At 42.1% G+C, this 17,538-nt stretch overlaps 1 protein-coding gene across 1 annotated transcript in view; it reads left to right on the top strand.

Moving 5' to 3' along the window:
* The window catches only part of FREM1 (FRAS1 related extracellular matrix 1), a 77,677-nt gene that overhangs the window by 23,100 nt on the left and 37,039 nt on the right, over window positions 1-17,538 (top strand). The window contains exons 9-20 of the mRNA XM_068422710.1: window positions 2,623-2,967; window positions 3,650-3,792; window positions 4,388-4,584; window positions 5,788-5,878; window positions 6,930-7,097; window positions 7,638-7,846; window positions 8,674-8,767; window positions 9,246-9,498; window positions 11,356-11,553; window positions 12,782-12,967; window positions 13,963-14,159; window positions 14,983-15,211. Coding sequence (XP_068278811.1) covers window positions 2,623-2,967; window positions 3,650-3,792; window positions 4,388-4,584; window positions 5,788-5,878; window positions 6,930-7,097; window positions 7,638-7,846; window positions 8,674-8,767; window positions 9,246-9,498; window positions 11,356-11,553; window positions 12,782-12,967; window positions 13,963-14,159; window positions 14,983-15,211 — 2,310 coding nt within the window. The remainder of the gene's footprint in view (window positions 1-2,622; window positions 2,968-3,649; window positions 3,793-4,387; window positions 4,585-5,787; window positions 5,879-6,929; window positions 7,098-7,637; window positions 7,847-8,673; window positions 8,768-9,245; window positions 9,499-11,355; window positions 11,554-12,781; window positions 12,968-13,962; window positions 14,160-14,982; window positions 15,212-17,538) is intronic.

Genomic DNA, 17,538 nt, shown 5'->3' with positions numbered 1-17,538 from the left:
GTGCTGCCCTGTCTCCCCAAGGCTACAGGAGGACGGGCACCTCCGGGAGACAGCGCGGCGGTGCCGCGGCGGCAACAGGAGAAACGCCCGCGCGGCCTTACACTGCTCCAAGGAAACAAGAAAACCCGGGCCATGAGAAGGCCCCCGCGGTAGGCCTCCGCCCGCAGCGGCCTCCGCCCCGCAGCGAAAGGCCCGCACCGCGGGCAACGCGCAGGGCCGCGCTGCGGATCGCGGAACCCGGCGCCCGCCCGGCTCCGCCCCGGCGGCTGCGGCAGCGGGGAGGAAGATTTGGGGCCTGCTCCTGCTCCCTCTGCTGGCTGGCTTCACCTGCTACAGCCGTGCTAGGCACGGGGACTAAAACACGAGTATTGAAAAATCCAGTATTTAAACTTTTACTCTCTTAACCTACGTTTACATCCCAAAGATGGAATGTTAAATAAATCATAGAATCGTTTTGGTTGGAAAGGACCTTTAAGATCATCGAGTCCAGCCATTAACCCAGGACTGCCAAGTCCACCACTAAACCGTGTCCCTAAGCACCACATTCACACGGCTTTTAAATACTTGCAGGGATTGTGACTCCACCACTTCCCTGGGCAGCCTGTGCCACTGCTTGATAACCCTTTCCATGAAGTTTTTCCTGATACCCAATCTAAACCTCCCCTGGCACAACTTGAGGTCATTTCCTCTCTTCCTATTGCTTGTTACTTGGGAGAAGAGACTAACACCCTCCTTGCTACAGCCTCCTTTCAGCTAGTTGTAATCAGCTATGCTTTCATTGAGCAGCCATGACCCAGGCAAAATGCAGTCAACTATATTTTCGCTTCTTACATTTTTACCTGAAGATGCTAAGGAATGCTGAGTGATTTTGATTTGTTGGCAAATACATACAACATTTGCATATGGTTGTTATTTACTGGCAGCTTTAGGGTTTATTTCAAAAAGTGGCAATTAAATGAGACTTCTAATTCATTAGCCTTCTGCATTGTGAGTGTTGCTAATTTTACTTTGCAATCTCATGAGTCAGCACAGTGCTGCTCTCTTTGGGAAAATTATTAGGTAAAAAAAGTCACTCTGCTGTTGGCAGGATGGAAAGTTGCTGCCACTATCAATGCTGGATTTTTTGACAGTTAAATATATTCATGTAAAATACATAGCCTAGAGACATAAAGCAAATATTTAAAGAAAACAGGAAGGTGGTATTTGAAATTTAGTGGAAACAGAAACTATTCAGAAGTATATTTCATCCCAGGAAACTGCTGCCAAGGAGTTCAGTGTCTGCCTGAGCATCCTCCTGTAATGCTACAAACAGAAACTCCACGATATCAGCAGAGTTAGACAGGCTCAGCCCCAGAGATGGTGTTACAGCGGCTCTATGCAGTCACCCAGGGAGTGGGCTGCAGGCTGTAGAGCAGCAGACCAGCTGTGCCTGCAAGAGCATGCAGAGACCAGGGCCATCTCGTGGTGGCAATTTCCCATCCCCGCACACAACTCCCTGGGGTTTCTCAGCCTCCCATGGGCCAGCCAGGGGTGGATATTTTTTCTTCAGTGAACACACCTTATTCTCTTTTATGTGTCTGCATAGGTACATGCAAAAGAAACCAAACCCACAATTTTTGGCAATTGCCTTTTTTGTCTAGCAAGCACCAACTGATGTTCAAACTTTTAAAGGAATGCTCGGGTTTAGCCCTCCAGCTGCACCGTAACTCTAATGCTGCTGGCAAACGGTCTGAGCCACTGCCCTCTGAATGAGTGGAGGGACTTCCATTGACTGTGGGGAACAGTGAATCAGCCCAATGTTTTGAATGCTCTTTTGTGGGTTTGGTAATGCCAGTCCCAGAGCTAAAGGAAAGCCCTGAAAGAAAGAGGTATGTATGGTGTTGTCCCCTGCCTTCTGTCACCTTTAACAGGTTTTTGTTTCGTGGTGAGGCAGTTATTTCTCCATCCTAAAGTTTGCCTATAACTCTCTTCAAGTAAGGAGCACAGGGAGTGGGAATACACCTGCAGTTGTGGGTGTCTCTGCTGATGTTACACGCAATGGAGGGCAAAAAAATATTTTCCTTGGAGGCCCTGGGAAGCTCATCTCTTCCAGTACCAGCTTGCCGTTCTCAAAACCTTTAACCTGCTTGAATATTTGTGTGTGCATAACATGTCTAGTGAAGCAAAGGTGTAAACTTGACTTACTGTAGACTGTATCCTCAATATGGAGAAAAAACAAGACCCAGAAATATTAATCTTTACTTGCAATGAAATGCTGAGCTGTAATTATAAAGTGTATTCTCTTTAGTGCTTAAAATACATGTAAAATGTTCTGGTAAGAAAGCAGAGGTTGAAATTAAAGTGGAAACAGTCACAGTTAAAAGTCTTTGATATCTCCAATTATCTTCAGTGCAATGGACATTTGGAGGATTTTCTCTGCTACCACAGTTACAAGCTCTGTGTTCTTATTAACTATTCCAACTTCTACAAACATGTTTCTAGTAGGTGAAGTTATGTTTGATTTTTCTAGTTAGAAATGCATTGTCCTTCTCTCTCCCTTAATAACATTCACACTGGTGGAAGGATTATCCTCTGGGCTGAACTGCACATTTTTGACGCATTTTTCTTCCACTGTTTTGACAGGAGGGAAAGGATTCATGTTCACAGTCTCTGACATTCAGGCTGGAGTTGTTCACTACCATCATGATGACAGTGATTCTACTAAGGACTTTGTGGTATTTAGGATTTTTGATGGTCCCCACAGTATTCGCCATAAATTTCCAATCAATATCCTCCCTAAAGATGACAGCCCTCCATTTCTTATCAGCAACGTGGTCATTGAAGTTCATGAGGGACAGACGATCCTGATTCAGGGTTCCATGCTTCATGCTTCTGACATGGATTCCAGTGATGATTACATACTATTCAATATTACCAAGCCACCACAGGCTGGAGAAATCATGAAGAAACCAGGACCAAACTTGATAGGTAATGAAACACATCCACAATCGCACACTTTTCTTTGTTCCTTCCTATTTTAAGCACATTACATGTTACAATTAGACAACTTATTTTGGCTCAGGACAAATCATGGCAAATTTGGTCTTCTTTCATTATAGTGTAAATCCACATCATTCATTAATGTTGGTCTCTGCACCAGGATAACTATACCTGTGAACACAATTTATCTCATCATTCTTCCATTTTGAGTCTATTTCCCTACCGTACTTTTCTCCTCCAGAAAACTTGAGCTAGTCAGGAGTTACTTTATGTGCAAGGATCCCTGACAAGTTCAAAGCTATCACATGACGGTAATGATGCTAAAAGAGGAAGAAAGCTCTCCTTCCATTTAACTGAATTCAGAAATCCCTGTGCTAGACTGCAGAGACTGCTAGTCCTGCAAATTCTCTTTTGTCCTCTGAACAGGGCTTTAGGCCCATTTGCTGTGTTGCTTCATTTTTTGAATGATCTTTAAGTGACATAGAAAAGAAGTTGCTGATCTTCAGGAAACGTGGAAGACAATGAGATAATATTTCAAAGGGCTTGCCCTAGTTAGGGTGAGAAAGAGGACATTATGCTTCACCAGTTACTTGCACGGCTAACGGATAACTTCTAGGTATTATCAAAATCACGCACTGTTCAATAGAAGATATATTATTCAATTCAACAGGGTATTCTGTCAGCAGTTTTCTTCAGAGGGATCTATTTAATGGAATAATTTATTATCATCATTTGGGAGGAGAAGTATTTGAAGATTCCCTTGAGTTTGTGCTGTGTGATAGCCACGAACCTCCCAATCTCTCAGAGCCACAGGTATGAAACCAAAGCATCTTTGGCAGAGTAGTCCTGCATCTTTCCTTCAAATGGCTGATGATTTTACAACTTCTGACAGACTTTCAAAACAAACTGGGGTAGATCTTTTCTGTTTGCCATCACCACGATCATCACCACAAATAACGTTCTTCAGAGATAGCTCTTGTTCTTGCTTTCCATGGCATAATTCTCCCTGCTTGGTTGCATCAAGACATAAGTCCATTGCAAAGACTTTTTCCTACACTGTAAAATGAAATCTTAAAAACCAATTAGATTTGGGGATGGTACAAACAAACTAAATAGCCTTTCTAAAGTCAACTGAGAAGAGACTATTTATTTCACCCAGGAGTCCAACATGCTGAGTTTAACCTTGCTGTTAATTTAAAGGGAAACCGCTAAGATTCATAGGCTTTGCATTTCACTTTTGTATATAACTCCATTACTCATGTGTTCATTATATGGCATGACAGCTACATCCTATATCTCATATTCCAGTGATCCACTTACTTCTGTGTGTGCATGTTTGTAAACAGCTGCTTGGACACTCTCTTATTGAGAGGAATGGCTGGTGATTTTACTGTCTTCCTGATTTCAGGTAATGATGGTGCACGTTATCCCTGTGGATGATCAGCTACCCAGAGAAGCCCCAGGAGTGACCCGTCATCTGATTGTTAAGGAGACTGAGATTGCTCACCTAACTAAGAAACATCTCCACTTCATAGATGTGGAAGAGCAAGACAGGGAACTCACATACACCATAACCACTTCCCCATTCTTCCCTTGCACACACAGGTAGGTGTAACCTGCTATACCTTCCAGGTGGGACAGGGCAATGACCCATGTAAGAGGAGCAGCCTTAGCGGCAGTAGCATGCTTGTGTCTCAGGTTCTTCATCTGCTTGCTTAAAGTGCCGGTGACAATAACTGTTTGAAGCTCTCCTGTTGATGATTAAGACTGAGCTAGAGTTGAAAGCAACAGAACAATACACAGAGTAATTAAAAAAATGCATAATTCAGCAAGAAATAAGGAGGAAAGCACCTGAAATCTTTTCTTTCCTTTTGTTGGACTTGCATTTTACACTGGCCTGTGTGATCCTGTACACCCTTGAGTACAAGTCACAGCACCTCTCCTAACTGATAGAGTGGGGCTGACCTGGGTCTGCCCCAGACTGAGAGGACAAGGTGCTACAGATTTTTTCTAGGCTATGTATTATTACCATGGCACTGTGAAGGACTCCTGTTCCGGGACCAGGAACCTGTGGAGCAGAATACAGGTAGAACAGGTTATGGGGGCAATGGGAGTATGGGATGAATGGGTGTAGTAGTAGTTTACATGTCACTGATGTTGTTTCACCCTTTGGTAAATTCATGACAGCATCAGCAACAATTTGCTAAATAGAAAAGTTTAAAATCCAGCCATTGTGTGCTTTAAGCTGAAGATCAACACTTTCAATTCTGACCTCAGGTGACAGAGGATTGGTACACAGCAGGGGGAGAAGGACATTTAGGCAGTTCTCCTATTCAGTCAAATAGACATATGGTTATCCACTTTGCTGGTTACTGCTGTTGGAAAGCTGGCTTGCTGGAAACTGGTTCGTTTCAGAAGTTTATAGGATGCAGGAAAACCAGAAATAATCTATTTTTTCTACATAAAGATAAATGCAGGTGTGTAAGTAATAAGAATGTGATGGACTAGACTTGCAGGTGGTGTAAATGGTATCTGGGGTGCGCAGGGACACACTTGTAGCAAATCCAGAGCTGGCTTACAAGGTATGCCATGATTTCTCATGATCATTCTGAAAAATATTTCTTGTGGTCAGTTTTCTGTGATAATGTTTAGATCAATAACAAGGAAAGGAGAAAGAAAAATGTTTTTCCTTTCAATGCAGTTGGGAGTGGGATGTTAATCTGAAATGCAAGATTGAGCTATGTGACTGTTGTTTTTCCTCTTCTTCAGTATTGCTAACCAGGATGTGACATGTGTATTTTTGTACAGACACTCAGATGCTGGGAAGCTGTTTATGGTGGACACCATCCCCAAGATGGTCAAGGATCCTGCTGCTCTTGCACTGGGGTCATTTACTCAGGTTTGTTATGTTACCAGACACCGTCACCAGTTCTAAGCAATTTTAAACTGTTACAAGCATAGAGTTTCTTTTTGACAGGAAGACAAGAGGTGAAAAATGAGGAGCAGTACTATAACGAGCTCTGCTTAAGAAGCTCAAAACTTTTCTAATTCAACTCCAGCTTTTAAACCAAATTTCCATCGTGCTTCAGTTCTGCAATATGTAAACACAAATCTCCTTCTGAAACCAACAGGAGCTGCAGTTGCTTAGGGTAGGCTGAATTTGTCTCCAGCATGATGGTAAGAGGAAGGAAAAAATACACAAAATGTGGAAATGAGGTCTTGACAGTTTCCTGCTTCTTCTCCTTGTCTCCACTGATAGATACAGTACAGGTTGGAATAGGTTTTTTTCAGGATTTTGCTGTTCATTTTTCATATTCCTGTAGTTTGACATATGTCTTATGAATATTAGTAAAGTGCCCTGTTTTATAACCTGCTGTAGGGTTAAGGCTGCATAATGGTAATCATTGCAGTACAATAACGAGAGCTCTGAGCCTACAAATCCTTAATCACGTGCCTAATATGGGTGTCTGGATGCAAGATTTTGGTGATTGTTTTAGCCTCTTTCACTGGCCTGCCCTCACCTGGGGAGACAGAGTGTGCAGTTTATTCATACTGGTGAGGGCAAATTCAGCTGCTATAGGAAATGTTACATTAAAAGCTATGCTTTGATGAATTGTTCATTTTAAAGTCACAGTTGGAAAAGGCCCTGGGATCAGCGTTCTCAAAGGGCTCCATCAAGAAGGTAAGGCCATTGCCTCTGTTAACACTTACAAACCATGTCTGTATTTTTTGCTACAGGTTTGAGTATTTGAACCTGTACTCACCTGATGTGTAGCTAAAGATGCACTTAATCAAGATATTGCCTGCAGCTAAAAACATGCAAAGTTTCTGGAATTAATTTTGACACTTTGGATAACATCTAATCAGAGGATAAGAAAGGTCCCTAATGTCCTGAATTAAGGCTACTCCCATTATCTCTTCTTATATGCACCCCTCTTCTCTTTTTGCAGCATGCTGTGAACTATATGAAAGTTGCCTACATGCCACCGCTGAAGGACATTGGGCCTGAACCTCAGCAAGTCCAGTTTATTTTTTCCATCAGCAATCAGCATGGTGGCACTTTGTACGGGATCTGCTTCAATATCACAATCCTTCCTGTGAACAATCAAGCCCCAGAGGTAGGGTGGTGGTGAGGGTGAAAGGGAAGGACTTGGAAATGGCTTTGGGTAGAAATAGAAAAGCAGAGAGAAGTCCAGATCTGACTAAAACAAAAAATAAATCTTCCATGGGATCAGGGTTTCAGTGTCTTGCACATAGGCTGCATTGCGACTGAAGTGGAAGGTGAAGTGTGGTGTGTGTGCAAGGTGATTTTTTATGCTAAATAAGATGAGACCTACCTTCAGTGTCTGAGTGGCTGTACAAAAATATGTATGTCACATCCTGGTTAGCAAAACTGCATCCCTTCTCTTTGTGTTGCCTATTGCCTATGAAGGCCAGGAGCCTCCATGAATGGGATCTGGACTGGGCTGCACATATTATGGCATACTATTAGTAAATTCCTTAGGTTTTCATAACACAGCAGAAAAGAGTACAGCCTTTGGCATTTTGGTTTTTAAGGCGTCACACATGCTCATACCAGAGCAAATTGAAATTTCCCTATTCGGTGTATGTTTGGACGTGCAGTAGAAAAGGGAGTTCAGCATTTCTCCTCCATGCAGGTTTTTACAAGCCATTTGAGAGTGGAAGAGGGTGGCCTGAGCCCTGTCACAGAGGGACACATTCTCATCTCTGATGTGGACACAAAATGGGAGCATCTCCTCCTCCTCCTGCAGAGACAGCCTCAGCACGGGGCGGTGGAGCTGGATGGCATTCCCATGAATGAAGGCGAAAGGCTTTCCTGTGGGGACCTGCGTACCCTGGCAGTCAGGTTAGAAGGGTGGCTGTCTTTTCCACTTGCGGTGGCTGAGTCTCTCAGCTGGATGAGTGAAAGCCCTGCAGGGAAGTGCAGCGAGGCACAGAGGCTACAGCTAGCTGTGCTGACCATAGCACGGCTCCGGCAGAGATTCTGCAGTCAAGATTGCTGGCTGAGCCTTGGGACTGCAATGGTCATTGTGGAAATTGAGCTGTTGTGTGGCCAGGAGGTGGGAGCTAGAGACCATGTCCGATATAGATAGGTTTCTCTATAAAGCACTGTCCCATGAAGATGAGGAGGCAAATTCTGTATTCAGCCATGCAGTTCCTGTGAAGAAGGCAAAGGTTGCCAGCTTTTTTCTTTTAAGGAAGTTGTGTGTTTATTAAATTTGGTTAGTTTACAAGAAAACTTGTATTGACACTGCCTAACCTGGAGATGAAAATTTTGCTGCTATATTTGTGGCAAGAACAAGATTCGACTTTCTACATGCATTCAGAATTAGAGCTCTCTGTCTCCATTTCGATCTATTAAAGAGGGCACCTACTGCGACAAGGACATACATGTTTGGTAGACACCTCACAAGCATCCAGAACATAGACGACAAAGCTTCAGTGAAAACTTTTTCCCAGCTGATGTCTGGTTTTTCTTGGGCGTTTTCTTGTAGGAGACCACACAAGCCCTCTGAAGACGTTCTGATTCAGTACCAGCAGTCTTAGATGGACACCCTTGCACAGGGATGGACTTTTTCTGTTGGGAGGGATGCACATTGGCTGGCATGACCAGAAAGTACACCTTCTTTGTCTGTGTGAATTCTATGTAGCTCTTTTTTTTTTTTTCCACAGGTATCGGCATGATGGCTCTGAGACTCTCACTGATGATGTCCTCTTTGCAGCCACAGATGGCATCCACTTTGTAGAGTTCATCCTACAGGTCAAGGTCAGTGGGTTGCATATTTCTGAGAAAAATTGCCTGTGTAGAGAAGCGCAAAGCTTGACTTCTGAAAGCCTTCATGTTCCCTTGGAAACTGGAATATAATGGACTTGTTAGGCTTCCATTTCTACCCTAGCTTTCGGGTTTATGTGGCAAATTAGAGAGGAGATTTGGCTTGTACTTGCTGAAGGGCATTTGTGCTTGCTCTAGCCTGGGTTCTTCTGCCTGGAATTATTCTCTCTGTACTTGAATATGGGGAGTGAGTTTTTTTTTCTCAAGCTATAATTACCTAGTTTGGTTTAGTTGTGCCTTTGAATTTTAAGAGTGACCCTAATTCAGCTGGTTTCATTTTCTCCACAGAGAGAGCTCAATGTACTCTGACACTGACACCATGCTTCTGGTTTGGTCTGGAAAGCAAAGTATTAAAACAACAGGTTTCCACTGAAATGAAAAATAAAAAATCTTAAATTATTTTTCTGATTAGGTGCTGCCTGTGAATGACGAGCTACCTGTTATGCGAACAGGCCTTGTCCCTGTGCTCCACTGCCTGGAGGGTGAAGAAGTGGTCCTCTCCTCGGAGTACATTTATGCAACAGATGCAGACAGTGATGACATGAAACTCATGTTTATGCTGGCTCGCCTGCCCTACCATGGGATAGTGAGGAAAGCTGGCATTCCTGTGGATCGCTTCTCCCAAGCTGATGTCATCTCTCATTTAGTCACATATAAGCACACCAGTAAGTGAATTAAGGACAGAATTAGACTGGAAGGTGGTCAGAGAGTTTTTGGCAGAAAATCTTAACCTGAATCCATATAATCTTTGCAGAAACTCAGCAGGAACTGCTCAGAAACCCATGTGTTGTGACTGGGGAGAAAAGTAAGCTGGCTTCAGCAGAGGGCAGATGATATACAACTACCAGTGTTTTAATGTGTTCTCCAAATCCCTGTTTGAACTCAAAATTATATTAGAACAAACAGATGAAAGCATCTTAATCCTGGAGGATCTCTTTCACTGTTGCTGATAAAAAACCTTGGGCTTTTTTGGCAAAATTACTATTAAATTAGATACAAAATAAACTCTTTTTACTTGTTTCATGACATTAAAAAAAAAAAAAATTTGATCGTTTCCCATAGTCATGTTTAGATAAAATAATGTAACACTTTAAATGAGGATGCCTAGTTTTAATAGAAAACTGCTAAAAACCTAAGGTACTTCTTGCTTGACTCCCCAGTCTCAATGGATATCCACTTTCGGACAGCTTATAGTCTTTCTGTACCCCAAGACAAATTATCAGATTTTCTTCAACAGAACCACAGTGCTAAAAAGATGTCATTTTGAGGTTTTATCTTTAAAATACAAAAATACTTTTAAAAAAAATTAATCACAGAAATCAAGGGCCGGTTAACCCATTTTCCTACTTAATTTGGTCCTTTCATTAGCATTAAAGGGGCTCTCTTTTTTACATCTCTGATGACAGCTTTAGTCTTTTTTTTTTTCAAAGGCTCTGGGTTTCTGTCTAATTTGTAATTTTGTGCGAGCGTGAAGAATATATGTGATATTTTCAGGCTTGGCACTGTCTAAAATGAACAGCTGGTATTTGAAAAGAGAAGGAAGTACTTGATTATGGCCACCCATAACAAACTTTTCTTCAGCATCCTAAAGATACCAGGAACATTATTTCAATGGCAGCATTTTGCAGAGGCAATAAAGGGCAGAAGCTGACCTTCAAGGGTGCAGTGCCTGTGGTTTTCATTCCCAAATTTCTACACATTAAATGTGCTGCCAGTAGATATTGCAAGCAAGGGTGGGAGTCACTGCCTTTCTTTTGCAGACAGCTTATCAGTAACATCTTGCAGCAATGCAAAACACAGGCTGCCAGATGTGCTGAGAACTGGAATACGCTCAGACACAGATGCTTCTTGCAAGGGGTTGCAGTTCCCAGTCCTGTGCTGTATCAGCCCACATTTTGAACATGATTACATATAGGCATAATATACAGTATAATAACAAAGCATAGCCCTTGTTGTAGTCCATTTTGTAGGGATAAGAGGCATACTACATGCATTTCTTGGTATGCAGAAATGTTTTCTTCTAGAAGAGCATGGATATTATCACTTGTCATAGAGAGAGTATATACAGCAAGTATATATATATAAAAGAAAGATCTTTCCCCACATTCTTCAAGAAGCAATCGAGAAAAAAACTCCCTTTCTGCACAAATGTACATTTTGCACATGCCTTAGTGCACAAAGAACAGAATCATGAGGACTATTAGCAATTTTATTACAATTACAATATAATATTATAACATTGCAATAATAATATTATACCTATTAGTAATACTAACTTAGTTATCTACACCCTTTGATTCTAGAATAGAAGCTAGTTAAAATTAATCACAAACAACAAACCAAATCCCTAACCAAACAGCACCCCCACCAGTCAGAATTAAGAATTCAAGTCATTTTGCTGTGGTTTTGGTCTGGTTTCATCTTCTGACTTTGAATACTGCAGATTGTCCTTGCAGGATACAAAATTATCCTTCATGAAGTTTTGGAAAAACATTTCTTCTGAACTGCAACATTTTTTCCAGGTGGGGAGATTGGCCTGACTCCTTCCATTGAGATCTTAACCTTCATTGTATCTGACGATGAGGCTGGCCTAGATGTGAAAGACTGCTGTTATGATGGGCCTCTTCCTCCTCCAGTTCTGCTTCATGATCCATTTCCCGTATATGACCTTAACATCACTGTACTTCCAGTGAACAACCAGCCTCCATCAATTGCAACTGGTGAAAGCTTCCTCTCACTGTAGCATTATAATGTGGTCTTTGCAGTACTGTAACGGCTAAAGACTCAGGGTTTTTATTTGTTTGGTTTTTAGCATCAGAAAGAGTCAGCTGAGATCAGCATACAAAATTTTTGGATCAGGATTTCCATCAATACTTTTTTTCTTTTGCTAGTACAGTGCAACCACTAAATTCAGCTGCAGGTGCAAGCATGATGATAACTGCTTGTAGCCCTTCAGCTGCATGTTTAAATCATGCGGCTAGAAATGAGAGTGCTCAGATCTGCTCCCCTCCATCTATACATGTCCATTGTCACATATGTAAGCTACGTCTGAGTAAAAGTGATCCATATCTTGTCCCTGAACTGAAGTCCAGACGATTGTCAGATTTATAAAATGCAAAAGCATAAACATAAATATCTATCTACCTTTGTATGTAAAGTATACAAGAAATTTAGACTCTGGTCCTTATATGAAGGGAGAGAATCTTTTATTACCTCTATTTAATTCTGTTAGTGAATAAAGACAAATATAGGCTATATATGTAACAGAACAAATTAATAGATGTGAAGCCACATTCTCACTAGTACTCTTCAGGATCAAAAATACTCAGTTAAATGGAAATAGTATTTGTAATGTACATTTAGTCCAACAGCAGCCCATTGTATGAAATTTCCATTGACTTCCTGGGCTTTGGGTAAGGTCTGTAGTATATTATAGGTATGCTTTCTGTATGCTTGTCTCTTTCAATGTTCTTTGTTCGTAAGTATCACATATACGTTATGTATCTCAGAGAATATTTAAGCATATGTATTAGTAGTTTTATAATTTGCAGGCTCTCACCTAAGTAATGTTCTGGAAATGAAGCATTATCCCAGCAGGGAAATTAAGCAGTGATGCATGAAAAATTGTTCATTATAAGCAATTCGTAACAGCTCTCATATAATTAATGTTCTGACAAACACCAGTAACAACTGATTTTGAGCAGCATATAAACCATACCTAATAACATACCAGTAAAATAATTTCATGATCCTCTTCCTCTCTACGTACATGATGGCAAAAGCAGAGTTGATGATGTAAGCAGAGAAAAAAAGCCTAAATCAAAACTCCTCAGTAACTCAGTATTTGTTGTCTTTCCCCTCTTAGTTATTATTTCCATTCTTGTTAACAAAAACAACAGCAAAATAGGCTAAATAAGCAATAATGCTTACCATACTGTTTGTGTGCAGGTGCAAGGTTTGTGGTGGAGGAAGGCTCCTCAGCAGCCCTTACCACCCATCATTTGTTTGCCACTGACCCTGACACCACTGCAGATGACTTAGAGTTTGTCTTGGTTTCTCCTCCCCAGTTTGGTTACATTGAAAATATACTGCCTTCTCCTGGGTTTGAGAAGAGCAACACTGGTATAAGTATAGGTAAGTCTAAATGACGTACGGTAATCAAGCAGATGAAATACAGAGGACTCGTGGAGGGCTGTGCAGTAGGCTCTGGTGAAGTAGCTGCAGGTGTGTGCATTATTATGGGCTTATTGAGAAAGGCAGATGCTGGCAAATGAAGAGCAGTGGGAAAGTATGGGAGGAGTTCAAAGGGAGACCACAGCTCTGCAAATGTGAAGAATTGGCACTTGGAAGTAAATAAACCAATCCTTGTTTTATGCATACCAGCTGCAATCTATTAGAAGTGGTGATATGAGACATTAATCTGCTCTCTCTACCTCCCACTTCACTCTCCCAAGCAAAACTCCTGCACTTCCAGTCACCTGTACTTCTGTCAGTTAAATGCTGCAGCTGACAATTTGAAAAGCCTGGGTCCTGTGCTAGTTTCCAAGGCAAAGTTACAAAAGTGGTGGAGATAGTGGTTGACTTGGGAACATTCCCTTGTCCACCTTCAAATGTTGTACGGCAGTTTCATCCTCAGCAGAACAGATTGTGGCGTGCTCTGTAATGCTACCAGCTTTTACCAGTGTCTCCACCTGGACAACCAGAATTGCTGAGCCTTTTGGTCCCCATTTTCCTGGTCTGTCAGTCAAATAACAATTAATGTAATTACTTAGACCTCGGATCTTTTCCTACCTTATTGGGTCCTACCTTTCCTACCTATTTTCCTACCTTTCCTACCTGTTATTAGGGTCTTTTTATTTGGGCTCAGTTCTACAGATTGAACTGAGAAGTACGAAGTTGCACAGTCCCACAAGAAGCAGAAAGATGCATTTTTTTGTTTCAGGGGAAGGGCATGTGTCCTGCAGTAACGTGCAGTGTAACTCTTTCAGCCAAAAAATGACTGAGAACTTATAAAATCCAAGTTATTTGTTCTTTGAAGAACGACATAGTTTCAGATTTTTTTTTATGATACATAAGACCAGAAGGCAGGAAAAGATTGTGCTAACTCATCGTCTCTTTAAAATTTCTAGCTTCGTTTCAGCTGAAGCACCTGAAAGCCCTGAACATAAACTATGTACAAGCCAGGCACATGCGAATGGAGCCAACAGCAGACCACTTTGTACTTTATGTCACCGATGGGCTGCATCGCTCAGCAGAGACTCCATTTTTCGTGCTGATCAGTCCAACCAATGATGAAGTCCCAGAACTCATAGCAAGGAATATTACTGTAAGGAAAGAATCAAAATGCCCGTCATATAATTATTTTATACCAGAAAACAATATTTAATATAAATAAGAACATTGTTCTGACACCTGTTTCTCTGCATCTTTCCCTTACTTTGTGCAGTTCAGCCTAGTTCAGGAAACAGCCCAGTTAAATGCTATGTAAACCTGTAAGACACAGCTTCAGTGGGACTGGAGCAGTGCACAGCTCTGTTTGATAACTTGCAGTTAAGTAAAAAAAAGACTCAAATTTCGAAATAAATGAGCCATCTAGAAAGCAGAAGGATCTTTATGCTTCTTCTGGTTTCTCAAAAGAGTTTCATTTTTTTTTTTTAGAGTTTTTATGTGTTCCTGGCATAGCCTCTCCCCTCTCTGAACACTGCTTTTAATATAAATAATAATTCTGTGACCACCATTCTAGGGCAGTGTAAGCTTATCTTACTGTAAAGTAAAAAGTGCATGTATGTGTATAAATTTATATGCATCCATATTTTGATATATATTTATGTATTTAAAGGCTTTCTCCTCTGTGCATTCCCTAGAATCCCTGAAGTTTACTCCCCTAACAGCTTTTCTATTAATTGGGGCAGATATGAACTCCTTATCTCACCTCCTCTTTTCATCACTGTAACCATTTTTGGTTACCACTACTCTATGTCTCTTAAAGTGGTTGAAATCAGCAACTAGTTCAAAAGCTATTGGGGAAGGAGTGGAGGAAACAAAGAGATACACTCATACACAAAAATATCCTACATAGGAAGTCATGCTAAAATTCTATAATTTCGTTTTATATAAAAGAATTGGACATTTTTTTCTTTCATGTTCAGGTTCAAGAGGGGGAGATGAAAGAGCTGGATCTCTCTGTTATCAATGCGGTTGATCTGGATGTGCCTCAAGATCATTTGGTATTTGGGGTTGTGCAGAGGCCCTGGCATGGATTCCTTATTAATGGAGTTCATGGCAATGATATTCTACACTATAAACAGCTAATTAACGATGACCATCACGACCATGGGTTGCTTGTTTGTGACTTTTCCATGGAGCTACTGAAGAACGGTAGGTACAGCATTCTTCTGACTTTGGTTTTTCATTCCTTTAATGAGGCAAGGTGGCACAATAAGGAACCTTCAGCACTTACTTATTTATTCACTTGCCTTATGTGTACTTCCAAGACAATGTTTAGGAATAGAAGTTACCCTATTTAATGCTAATGTTATATATTAATTTTAGGAACTGTCAATAAAATCACCCTGAGAAACCTACATGTCAAAAAGTGTAGTAATACAACTAAGGAGGTCATCTGCCCTGAAAATATAAAGGGAATATTGTAACATATCAGCAAACATATTTCAAAATGTTGGACAGCACCTAGAACAGAGACAGACTGATTTAAAAACACATTAACTGATCACGGGGTTAAATATTGCTCTAAATGATCATAGAATCATAGAACAGTTTGGGTTGGAAGGGGCCTTTAAGGATCATCTAGTCTGACCACCCTGCTATGGGCAGGAACACCTTTCCATTAGACCGGGTTGCTCAAAGCCCCATCCAACCTGACCTTGAACACTTCCAAGGAGGGGGCATCCACAGCTTCTCTGGGCAACCTGTTCCAGCTTATCACCACCCTTACTGTAAAACATTTTTTCCTTATGTCCAATCTAAACCTATTCTCTTTCAGGTTAAAACCCTTGCCCCTTGTCCTGTCACTACAGGCATTGGTGAAAAGTCTCTCTCCATCTTTCCTATAAGCCTCCTTTATATATTGGAAGGCCACAATATATACCTTCATCATACATCTTGGGAATAGTGACCATGAAATGTTAGAGTTTTCCATAGTGGGGAAAGTAAGGAGGGGCAAGAACAGAACTTCTGCCTTAGATTTCCGCCAGGCAGACTGTAGCCTGTTTAAGAGGTTGGTGGACAGAGTCCCTTGGGAGTCGGTCCTGAAGGGCAAAGGAGTCCAGGAAGGCTGGACGTGCTTTAAAACTGAACTGCTAAATATTCAGGAACAAGCTGTCCCTGTGTGTAGGAAGACAAGCCGTCGGAGAAAAAGACCGACCTGGTTAAACAGAGAACTCAGGCTAGAACTTCCTGGTTAAACAGAGAACTCAGGCTAGAACTTAAGGAAAAAAAGAGAGCCTATTTGCTCTGGAAGAAGGGTAGGGTAATTGGGAGATCTATAGGGATGTTGCCAGGTCGTGTAAGGAGAAGATTAGAAGGGCTAAAGCTCAATTAGAGCTCGATTTGGCTGCTACGGTCAAAGACAACAAAGAAAGCTTCTACAAATACGTTAACAGCAAAAGGAGGGTCAAGGAGAGCCTCCACCACTTGCTGAATGAGGAGGGTAGTGTAGTGTCAGGGGATGAGGAAAAGGCAGAGGTGCTCAATGTCTTCTTTGCCTCAGTCTTTAATGTCAAGACCGGTTGTCCTCAGGAAACTCAGTCCCCAGAGCCTGAAGTCAGGTGTGGGGGGCTGTGTGAACTCCCCATAATCCAGGAGGAGACAGTTAGTGACCTGCTGTGCCAGCTGGACACTCACAAGGCTATGGGCCTGGATGGGATTCACCCCAGAGTAATGAAGGAACTGGCAAATGAATTCGCCAGACCACTCTCTATTATCTACTGGCAGTCTCAGTTAACGGGAGAAGTTCCAGCTGACTGGAAATTAGCAAATGTAACGCCCATCTACACGAAGGGTCGGAAGGATGATCCAGGGAACTATAGGCCTGTCAGCCTGACCTCGGTGCCAGGCAAGGTGATGGAACAGATCATCCTGAGTGCCATTACATTGCACATGCAGGACAATTGGGGCATCGGGGCCAGCCAACATGGATTCATGAAAGGCAGGTCCTGCTTTACCAACTTGATCTCCTTCTATGACCAAGTGACCCACTCAGTAGATGAGGGCAGGGCTGTGCATGTAGTCTGTCTAGACTTCAGTAAGGCATTCGACACTGTCTCCCACAGCACCCTCCTAGACAAACTGTCTGCCCGGGGCTTGGATGGGTGGACTCTTAAATGGGTTAAAAACTGGCTGGATGGCTGAGCCCAGAGAGTGGTGGTGAATGGGGCAAAGTCCAACTGGCGGCCGGTCACTCGCGGTGTTCCCCAGGGCTCAGTTCTTGGGCCGGTGCTCTTCAATATCTTTATAGATGATCTAGACGTAGGGATTGAGTGCACCCTCAGCAAATTTGCAGATGACACCAAGCTGGGTGGGAGTGTCTATCTGCTGGAGGGTAGGAAGGCCCTACAGAGGGATCTGGATAGGTTAGATAGATGGGCCGAGACCAACGGCATGAGGTTCAACAAGAACAAGTGCCGGGTCTTACACTTGGGCCACAACAACCCCATGCAGCGCTACAGGCTGGGGGAAGAGTGGTT

Source organism: Nyctibius grandis, chromosome Z (genome assembly GCF_013368605.1).
Source record: "Nyctibius grandis isolate bNycGra1 chromosome Z, bNycGra1.pri, whole genome shotgun sequence".
Taxonomy (NCBI): Eukaryota; Metazoa; Chordata; class Aves; order Nyctibiiformes; family Nyctibiidae; genus Nyctibius; species Nyctibius grandis.
Note: the sequence above shows the minus strand (reverse complement) of the source record. Positions and strands in the feature narration are given on the sequence as shown.